At 51.0% G+C, this 11,149-nt stretch overlaps 1 protein-coding gene across 1 annotated transcript; it reads right to left on the reverse strand.

Annotated features, from left to right (window-relative positions):
* Positions 1–1,015: 1,015 nt before the first annotated feature.
* mcm2 (minichromosome maintenance complex component 2) lies at positions 1,016–10,889 on the reverse strand. The gene is made up of 20 exons (XM_070848734.1): positions 10,800–10,889; positions 9,717–9,919; positions 9,471–9,643; positions 8,371–8,501; positions 8,110–8,248; positions 7,923–8,020; positions 7,152–7,273; positions 6,538–6,745; positions 5,969–6,103; positions 5,618–5,809; positions 4,919–5,012; positions 4,754–4,832; positions 4,037–4,208; positions 3,834–3,960; positions 3,096–3,208; positions 2,747–2,911; positions 2,587–2,661; positions 2,258–2,440; positions 2,025–2,180; positions 1,016–1,551 (listed from the first exon to the last, which is right to left on the reverse strand). Exons 1-20 carry the CDS (start codon positions 10,803–10,805, stop codon positions 1,441–1,443), a joined length of 2,682 nt encoding a protein of 893 aa, XP_070704835.1. The 5' UTR covers positions 10,806–10,889; the 3' UTR covers positions 1,016–1,440.
* Positions 10,890–11,149: the final 260 nt, after the last annotated feature.

Raw genomic sequence — 11,149 nt, forward strand, 5'->3', positions numbered from 1 at the left:
AAAGTCAGACAATAACATCTAAAGAACCCAGGTTTGAGTTTTCATAAACAACTTCAGACAAGTTGGGACGCTGATACAAAAAGTGGATCTTTGTTTCACCAGATGAAATGTTTTTGCTCACCAGCTGCTTCCTGCTGGCCTCCCTGCCAAAATAATGGCACCAGAAACAAGTTTCACAATAAAAGACCCAGTGAAACATTAACATCAGAAATTTGATTCAAATGTTCTTTAAACTGATTTTCACACAGATCAATAAAAACCATCCACGATTTTAAAGCCTGTTGGCACTGAGGGCCGTTTTAACACTACTGCACTGGAGATTTAATTTGTAATTTTAATCTTTTGTTTTCAATACTGTAACCAAGGACGTGTTTTGTTTTGAGATTCAGGGTTTGATGAACAAGTGAATCTGTCATGAACTGATTATTAAATTTGGTTTCAGTGACTCGTCTATAACCGTCTCTACTCTACCTCATGGAAACAGTCGCCTGTTTTTAAGTTCATACTAAAATACTTTGCGTTTTAAACTCAATTCCTTGTGGTTCATCCAATTGATTCATCCATACAAACGTATTGATTAGTGAAGCTTCAGATTATTTTAGTCACATGGAGACAGCATGCCAACAGCAGCGTCCTCATGTACAAACAAATGACTTTTTAATACTTTTATCCGTTTAAGCAGCGTTTTACAGCAGCATTTGGTCCATCTGGTGTGTTTGAAGAGAGCGTTTGGCTTCAGGTCCCTGTTAAACAGTCATTTCAATTAAAACATCAACATGAGTTTAAGTGGACACCGTATTTAGAATATTTTCACAATATATTCCCTGTCACCCTCAGAACCCTGTTGAAAGCTCTGCTATCTCGCTCTCTTCAAACACACCAGACTCCATTCACAAAACCAGTGATTTTACCTCTCAGAACACAGGAGCTGCTGCCTCCATCAGGTAGTTCAGATCTGAACAGCAGACCTTCAACAACTGTTAGATCAGAGTTCAAAGAGCAGCCGCACAGACGACACGTTTAACAAACAAGTTTAATATCAGAACCAGAGCTACAGCAGAAACGTCATCAGTAAACCCTGTCAGTTCAACGACAAACACATGTACAGTTATTTACAGTCGGCCTCACCTGAGGAAAACTACGGTTACTTCCTGCTACCTGTTACTGACACATTCAGACTGTTCCTGTCAGCTCGCCGTCACCGAGGCCGTTTCACCGCTTGGGAATCAGACTCACTTTGTGGCGAACGTGATCCAACAATGTGACATCCTGAACGTCTCCAGATGACAGAAAAATGTTACAGCCGTGTTCGTCATCTTCATCCTTCCAGAAAACATCTCACACCTGAAGACATCCACGTCTGGAGTCCAACCCACTCTGGGCCCGGAAACATAAAGCACCGCTACAGGGAGGAAGAGGAGGAGGAAGAGGAGGAAGCTCTTAGAACTGCTGCAGGATCAGCTTCTTCTTCCCGTCGTGGCTGAACTTGTTGGAGCGGAAGAGGTCGCTGTCGTAGAACATCGACAGGTTGTGGATGTTGATCTGTCTCGCCTGGAGCAAGAGGATGATGGGACAGGAGGAAGAGGAGACGAATGAAGCTCAGATTAATTTCTCAGTGCAGACGACAGACGAGACAGAAGAGATACAGCTGAGATCTTTGTGTGTCACATGCACATTTAATGATAAAATAATCCTCTCTGTCCAGATCCTGGTGTCTGAATGACTGGTAGGTACTGCTGCTGCCTACATCAGTTATTGTGTGACTGGTGTTTTAAACACTTATCTGTGTAACACACAAGAGCACAAACAGACAGATGGAGGCAGCAGCGGACCAGCAGCTCCTGTGTTCTGAGAGCTAAAATCCCTGTTTTTGTGAATGTAGTCTGGTGTGTCTGCAGAGAGCGATATAACGGCTGTTTCCACTTCCATGTTCCCATGGCAACACTTATGTCAGCACAGAAAGACCTTCATGTTATCATCACTGGGCTGTGACCGTGGTCATCGCCGCCCTTCGTTATCATCACCTTGTCCTGCAGGTCCTTCTCAGGGACCTCGATGGTGTCGTTCTGGACGCCGTAGCGGTTCCTCTGGTACGCCACCTGCTCTGCCACCAGCTGTTTGAGGATGAAGAGCAGCAGCTCGTTGTTGTCCCTGCGGAAGGCCAGGTACCGGGCAAACGTCTGGACAGAGACAGAGTACACCGTTACAAACACCACGTCAGCTGCCGCTTTCTGCGCCCAACAGAGACGCTGCTCACCTTCCTCATGCTCCTCATCACGCTGAACTTCTGCGTGTCGATGAAGCTCTCCAGCATGACCCTGATGGCCATGTTGACGTCGTCCTCCAGCACGTAGTCCCTCAGGTGCATCTTGGCGTGGGCCTCCGCCATGCGGATCATCGACTCAATGTGGCGGACGGTGATGGGGATGCTGCCCGTCGCCTGTCAGAGACCCCAGAAGATTCTTCATCACCACCACCACCACCACCATCATCATCATCACCACCACCACCACCACCACCACCACGTGTGTCCCCCCCATCCTTCTGATGCTCTCTGGGGAGGACAGGTGTCCCGTGTGTGCTCACCATGGACTCTTTGCGGAGGTCGCTGTAGATCCGGGCCACCTTGTCCTGGTCCATCTGGTTCAGTTTGGGGTGAACCTGCAGAGAAAATAAACATTAAAGTGGAAAAACATTGCACCTGAAAACGTGGTTAGGGGTCGGCGATGGCGACGAGCGTTCCTACCCGCTCCTTGGCATAGATGATGTACTTCCTCATGAGGTCCTGGGGAATGGGCGGCACGTCAGACGAGTTGGGCAGAACAACCTCCTCCAGGGCCACGCCCGCCTCCTTGTTGCTGGGGTGATGTTTGATGTGGGAGCTGACCACGAAGCGCGCCAGCATCTCATCCTGGTTGGACACGGACCAATCACAAGCCAGAGGACAGATGAGCGCATGGTACCAGACTCCATTCAAATTTTAATGATTTTAATGGAAAGAAACTGGAGGAAAAAAAAATCTGATTCTGCAAGAGCAGCAGTGTTTATTCAATATGAGCTACCACAAAAAGACAGGAGTGTGTGTGTGTGCGTACCTGCACCGGGTCGATGGTGTCTCTGACGACACACAGGACATCGAATCGGGACACGATGGGCTCCGTCAGGTCCACGTTCTCGGCGAAGGTCAGGGAGGGGTCGTACCTGCCGCCTACAAGGACACAAGCACAGAGAGCGTCGCCACTCTGAGAACGCGAAGGCAGCAACAACATCCGGTTTATACGTGATGTAAACTTGTTTCACAAATGCTCCTCAGAGCCGTGACGTGAGTCAGCTGTCAAACATTTTATTCTCTGCCGTTATGACCTGAAACTCCTCATTATTTAGATGAAGGGTCCAAAACTGAATCTGCAGCTATTAACTAATCATTAGTCATTAAACATTTAGGGTTCAGCTCCTCAGACGTGAGCGCTCACTGCTGCTGCTCAGTGTCTGTTAGTAGAACAGGAGACGTTTAGTGTCCTGATGCAGCATGAAAACAGCTTTTCTAAAGCTGAACGTGACAGTTGGAGCCTCTGACGTTAAACATCTCACTGTTGAACAGAAAGCTGTCAGTGGTCAGATGTCTGAGCTTTGTGACTGCTCCTAAATGCACCATCATGGCCATCTGAGCTCAGTGTGGGGCGCTGCTGTGGAATAAACCACCCATGATGCTCTGTGACCTCGTCTGCAGGCGTCCTGACACCCACAGACTAATATCAGACTAATATGTTAGCGTGTCAGGAAGAACACGTCTGATTTCATGGGTGTGAGCGCCAGTGCAGCGTGTTTGGTACCGATGGGGTTGGCGGCAGCGATGACAGTACACCTGGCCTGCAGCGAGGTGACGATGCCGGCCTTCGAGATGGAGATGCTCTGCTGCTCCATGGCCTCGTGGATACTCGTCCTGTCGGCGTCGTTCATCTGGAGGACAGAGCGCCGTCACGTTTGTTGACACACACACAAGTAAAGCATGATGGAACAGAGCACGGAGGCTCACCTTATCGAACTCGTCGATCAGACAGACGCCGCGGTCGGCCAGCACCAGCGCGCCGGCCTCCAGCGTCCACTCACGGCTGACCGGGTGTCTCTGGACGTAGGCGGTCAAACCGACGGCCGAGGCGCCCTGCCCCGTGGTGAACACCGCCCGGCTCGCCACCTTCTCCACGTACCTGCAGAGAGAAACCTGTCACTCAGCCGAGAGACGCACCTGAACACAAAGCCTCTGACAAACCTTTAAGGTCTTTCTTAATGGTGCCAGAGAACCAAACAAAGGTATATTCCCTTTTCTTTCTTAATGCTCTATTTTCTCTTTAAAGTCAACAACACCTTTCTTATGTGGAAGAAATTTTGGAAAGCTTGTTAATTCTCTGACGGTCAGACCGACTCCACTCTGCCAACCGTAAATATGAAGCTACAGCTAGCTTAGCATAAAGACTGGAGTCAGAGGGGAACAGCTATCTTAGCTTAGCATAAAGACTGGACTCCATCTAGCAACACCTCTGAAGCTCAGTACTTAACTCCTATCTGGTTTATTTCATACGTGTTAATCCGAGCAACCCGACTTCAGGAAGTCACTGCTGATGCTAAGCTAAGCAACAGATCACTGGCAGCAGCTTCATACTTAGCATGCAGAGAGCGTGTTCCTCTGCCTGTAACATGGAAATAACATGATTAAAATAATGATATTGATCCTCCCTCTGGAGTGGACACGTACTTGAGGAACTGGGACTTGGCGGTTCCCGGGTCTCCACACAGCAGCACGTTGATGTCTCCGCGGACCTTGTGTTTCCCTCCTGGAGCAGAGGGGTTATAGCAGGTGAGCACAAGGACACAGAAGCCACAGCGCCACCATCTGTTCGCCTGACAGCGACCCGCCTACCTGGGTTTTTGGGCTCCCCGCCGAACAGTGCCAGGGCCAGGGCACGCTTGATGTCCTCGTGACCGTAGATGGACGGCGCAACGCTGGCGAAGATCTACAAACAACAGACGGGCAGTTAGGAAGCTGGTGAACAGCGAGGCGTCTTCACCTCTGGCTGGTCAGACCGCTGACATCAAGGACTAACCAATCAATCAATCAATGGCTTTAACGTCAGTCAGCTGATCCACCCTCTGAACTTTGCAGCCATATTATTGATTGTGACGAATCTGCAGATACTTCATGTGATGAAAATAAAACGTCAATAAACCAGAACAATCTCATTTTTGTGATCAGTTTGTGTTCAAACTGTTTGACTGCAGTACAACACCCTAACTAACAACTAACACACAAACCAACTAACTAACAAACCAACCCGTTTCCTCCTCTGTACCAGTTTTCCTCTCATTAACATCCAGTCTAACTTCACTGTTATTTAGCCTCCTTCCTGCACAGCTAACCTGACCTGGTTACCAACTGTTTAACGAGATGACCTAAACCATCAGACGCCAGCGGGTGGGTTTAACGGCAGCGCTTGACTCTCTCCCTGAATAATCCAGCTGTGATTTAACCCGGAGACACTGGGATTCCCGATCCGACCACCAGAGGGACGTAACCTCCGACGGTCATCCCTCAGATGTGTGCGAGCGTGTGCGTCCTCACCCGCTCTCCAATGCGTTCGTCCTTGGACAGGGCGACGATGGCCTTCACATCCTCGTCGGTCAGCTCGGCCACGGCGACGCCCTCGTCACGGCGGGTGATGTGGTTGGCCAGGATGACGGTGGCGAAGACGGGGAAGCCGTTGGCCATGTTCAGAGAGCCGTCGTAGTTGTTGTGGTAGATCCCCGTCAGCTCCTGAGGAGACAAAAAAAAAAAAAAGTTAGCCTCCTGGTGATCGACAGTCGGGGCTCAGACCACAATGATCCCGTCTGTGAGCGGGTTAACCACGCGGTGTGGTCCCCCTGAGGGGACTGTTCAAGGACCAGCGTGGATCATTTCTGACGTCTGACTCACGATCTCGTCTCCGGGTTTGCAGGTGTCCACCAGGTCAGCCAGCAGGATGGCGTCTTTGGAGCGCGGCAGGCGTCCGGCGGCGACCTTCCCGGGGCTCTCCTGGATGGTGATCCTCTGGTAGTTCTGGTAGACAGTCTGAGGGCAGAGACCACAAAGTTCAACCACCTCATGCTTCCTCCCCTTATCATGCCCCCCTACCGTTTCTTCCTGTTAAAGGAGAGTTTCTCTTCCTCTTCTCACTGGATCTCTTAATAAAAGCATTTGTTCTGAATGCAAAGTGACTGATTTTCACACCTTTAGTGTTGTTTTGTTGTTCTTTACTGTTCAGCCTTCTTCTGTTTCTGCTGTTCTCAGCACTTTTTAAATGTGCTTTATGAATTAAGTTTGACTGGATTGAAGAATGTGATCTCCAGTAAAAGCCTGTTCATGTTTAACAGGACGGCCTGACCTGCCCCCACTGCTCTAAAGACGCTCCGATAAGGATACGAAGGCATTGATCCGTGTCGTCTGTACATGTGAAACTGTTCTATGAATGAAATAATGCCGGACCGACGGCGCAGGGCTCTGACCTCCTCCATGTTGATCTCGAAGGGGCCCTGGGACTGGCACTCGGGGCATGAGCCCGGCTTCACCTCCTGGTTCTGGGACTGGAAGAACGGACCCAGCACGAAGCTGCACTTGTTACAGTTGTATTTAACCATGCCGAGCTGAGGCAGCACGCCGGTGCAACTGCTCACCACGCCGCTGGTCCGGATCAGCTGGTTCAGGTGGAGCTGCCTGAGGAGGAAGAGGAGGAGGAAACCTTCCGGTCACTAAAAGCAGAAAGACTACATTTCATTTGTCTTTAGTCTCTCGGGCGGGACTCTGTGAGTTGGACGAGCATGCAGCTGGGTAGGCCTGTGGTGATTTTATTTTAACCCCTTGGCTAAGTTGAATGGGGATAAAATGATTTAATCATGTTGCTCTTCTAGACTCTTTATACGTTTTCAGACTGACTGGATCAAACTGATGGTGAAATTAGTCATTTCACAGGTTGCGACACAAACAAAAGAAATCTGTGCACTATGCGTGACTTTGCTCTAGCAAGAACTAATTTTTCTGATTATCCCGACACCCCAGGAATGCACCATAACGGTGTGGGCGCCCCACCCTCCCTGCAGGACGAGGCCTCTGCAGGAGTTACCTGAGCGAGCGGATCTCCTCCACCAGCGGCAGGTTGGAGATGCGGACGTGGATCTCATGGGCGATGCGGTCGTATTTGGGGTACATGGCCAGCACCACCTCTTTAGCCGCTTCATCAAAGACCTGGAGGACACACACACACACACACACACACACACACAGGTTTGTCTCAGCTGAGACTATGTTCTTCAGCTCTTACATCCTCAGTTTCCCCAATAGTGTTAACAATGCTAAAACTGCTAACAGAGAAAACAGGGCTAACAGGGCTAACAGAGAAAACAGTGCTAACAGAGAAAACAGGGCTAACAGAGCTAACAGAGAAAACAGGGCTAACAGAGAAAACAGGGCTAACAGAGCTAGCTCAGAAAACAGTGCTAACAGAGCTAGCAGGGCTAACTGAGAAAACAGTGCTAACAGAGCTAGCAGGGCTAACAGAGCTAGCAGGGCTAACAGAGAAAGCAGTGCTAACAGAGCTAGCAGGGCTAACAGAGAAAACAGTGCTGACAGAGCTAGCAGTGCTAACAGAGAAAACAGTGCTAACAGAGCTAGCAGGGCTAACAGAGAAAACAGTGCTAACAGAGCTAGCAGGGCTAACAGAGAAAACAGTGCTGACAGAGCTAGCAGTGCGAACAGAGCTAGCAGGGCTAACAGAGAAAACAGTGCTAACAGAGCTAGCAGGGCTAACAGAGCTAGCAGTGCTAACAGAGCTAGCAGGGCTCCTGGCGTGTTTCGGCAGCAGGTCATTTGGAGCTGTAACTGTCCAAGTTTGTACCTTCAGCATCTCGGCGGGGGCCTCCGGCAGGAAGTAGGCCAGGACGTGCTCCCTGGCTGCCAGGTCCTCGTAGTTCACCACCAGACTCTCCCTGTTCTCTGAAACACAGGACGGGGGGACGAACGTGTCAGTGAGAGGTCCGGGATTGGGGAGGGTCAGTTTAGAGTCTGGGGTGTGGGTGTGTTACCTTTGCACATGTCGCTGATCTTCTCCTTGAACACGTTGTGGCCGTTTTCGTCGACGTGGGTCCGCAGGAAGTTCTTGAAGCGGTTGTAGATCTCGAGCCGGGGGGCCGCCATGGACACCCACTCCCTGACAGTGTGGCCCTGTGGACAAAGACGACACCATCAGACCCCCCCACCAACACAACACCGTGAGATTCCCCGCACGTAGCTGGACCAGGTGAACACCGTCAGACCCCCCCCCCCTTCGCTTGTTGTGACCCCACCTTCATGTCCTCCAGGTTCTCGATGCTCTCAATCATCTCCTCTTCCTCTCCATCAGCGACACCCTCCGCTGCCCGCTCGGCCAACCGCCTTCGCCGAGCCGCCGGGCGCTCGTCATCCTCGTCTTCGCTGTCTGGATGACGGTAAAATAAACCAGTTAGCTCCCGTCCACTAACCCACCTGTTAGTCCTGCTTCTCTTTCTTCTGTTGGTACGTCATGTCACGTCTGTACTGACTAATAAGAAAAGGCCTTCACAGAACAGCAGGGACACTGAGGGCCGCCCCCCCCAGACAGGAGGACAGGAATGTTCATTTCTAATGTTCTTTTTTTCAATTCTGTTGTGGTGTAAATGTGATCCAAGTTCTGGAACTACAATTCCCACAATGCTTTGGGGAATGTAAACAACACAAGTATCATGTTGCTATGTAGGCTACAGCTTCAGCCCTGTTGTTCTTGGCCTGTATGTGCTCAGTTAGCTGAGCTCAGCAGCTCCTGTCTGCAGAGGATGAACCCCTGGGTGTTCGGACAGCAGCTCCTGTCTGCAGAGGACGAACCTCTGGGTGTTCGGACAGCAGCTCCTGTCTGCAGAGGACGAACCCCTGGGTGTTCGGACAGCAGCTCCTGTCTGCAGAGGACGAACCTCTGGGTGTTCAGACAGCAGCTCCTGTCTGCAGAGGACGAACCTCTGGGTGTTCAGACAGCAGCTCCTGTCTGCAGAGGACGAACCTCTGGGTGTTCAGACAGCAGCTCCTGTCTGCAGAGGACGAACCTCTGGGTGTTCAGACAGCAGCTCCTGTCTGCAGAGGACGAACCCCTGGGTGTTCAGACAGCAGCTCCTGTCTGCAGAGGACGAACCCCTGGGTGTTCAGACAGCAGCTCCTGTCTGCAGAGGACGAACCCCTGGGTGTTCAGACAGCAGCTCCTGTCTGCAGAGGACGAACCTCTGGGTGTTCAGACTATCAGTGGATCACTGAGAGACTGAAGGAACCTTAAAAGCAGACAGGTTCTCTATGAGGTTCTGCAGTGATGGAGCGTCTGAGTTTTGACTCAGAGGAAGATAAACGGGACAAACTACAGTGACTCATCCAGGACGGTACTCACCGTACAGCAGCCCCCTCCTCAGCCGCCCGCTGATGCCCTGCTCCCTGTCCCTCCTCCTCATCGCCTCCTCAGCGGCAGCCCGAGCTCCGGGCGACAGCTCCGACAGATCCTCGTCATCCAGGTCCAAACCCTCCGCCTCGTACCGGTCCAGGGCCGAGATGGGTCGGTAGTCCCTGAGCGGAGAGGAGATTGGTCATGGAGTTCAAGACCCCCCCCCAAACACAAGGCACTCAAACACACCCTCACCTCTCCATCCCGTCTCCGATCAGCTCCTCCCCATCTCCCTCCTCCTCCTCCTCCTCCTGCTCCCCAGGCAGCGCTCCCTCCCCCAGCAGTCCCTCCGACTCGTCCTCAAAGGGGGGTAGGTCCCGCCCGGGGCTGGAGGTCAGGTCCCCCCTCCTGGAGGCTCGGCTGGGGCTGGTGGCCATGTGGTACGACTCAGAGGAATCCTGTCCACAACACACACGGTATCACCCCCCCCACCGTTACCCAGAGCTGCAGAGTAACAGAGTACGTGTACTCGAGTACTTTAGCACCCTCAGTACAGTTTGAGGTACTCGTACTGGGTGGTGCTTCGTGGTTCTACGTCTGCAGTTACTCAGTAAATAAACTGATTCATCTGTTCGGCTTTGGTGCCTCAGACTGTCCCAAACAGGCCGATGAAGACCGATCGGTCCTGATCGACAGGATGAAGCGATTGATCGCCGCGCAATCAAAGACTGATGACAGAAAGAAATAAGAGCAGGGTGTGTGATGGACCGAGAAGATTTAGTGTTGAATGTTCCTGCATTCTGTATTTGACTCATTTGAACCCAAACCACCATCTTGTCTAAATATAACCAACCTAACTAACTAACTTCTTCCAGATTAGTTCCCGGTCAGCACATCCACATCCCTCTAGTTCACTACTAGTCAGACAGACACGGCTGAGAGCACAGGGACTTAATCAATAATCAATATCATGTGGAGAACTGGAGCTGGACACCATGAAGACGAATACAAGTGTGGAGGATGTTTTCACTGAAGACCTTTAATGGACCGATGACTGCAGCTCTGTTGCTGAGCCTTCATCACCACCATCATCATCATCATCATCATTACTCTTGTTATTCTTCATGGCAGCAGCCACCGATCAGGACACGTCTCTACTTTTTAACTTTAACAGTAATTCAGCCTCTCAAACTGCGACCGTGAGCCGGTTTAACGTCTCTTCATCCTCCGCGGGCCTCATATTGAATCATATTGAACCATATTGAACCATATTGAATCATATTGAACCATATTGAATCATATTGAATCATATTCTCTCCGGTTTATCCGGTAACTCACCGCCATTGTTCCGTCTCTGTCCTCCGTTTCTAGACAAACTTCTTCTTCTTCTTCCTGCAGGGACTCAGTATTCGCGCGAAACCACCACGTGACGCTCAAAGCCCGCGAAAACTGATGAATATTCTGATCCCGTGCTGACGTTTTGTCCGCTCATTGGTCTGTGAGGCTTACAGAGGCGGGGCTTGAGGCGCAGTGCGTTTGATTTGTCTACTCCGATCCGTTACGCCGGCGGGCGGTGCAGCATGTGAGAGCAGCCGGGGCGGCCCGCGAAATAAATCAAACGCAACTTCTCCGACCAGTGCGGAAGGGGCGGGCCATATCACGTGGTATGTTTTCCCGGGAAAGTTTGG

The sequence above is a fragment of the Pempheris klunzingeri genome, chromosome 2 (assembly GCF_042242105.1).
Source record: "Pempheris klunzingeri isolate RE-2024b chromosome 2, fPemKlu1.hap1, whole genome shotgun sequence".
In the NCBI taxonomy this organism is placed as follows: domain Eukaryota; kingdom Metazoa; phylum Chordata; class Actinopteri; order Acropomatiformes; family Pempheridae; genus Pempheris; species Pempheris klunzingeri.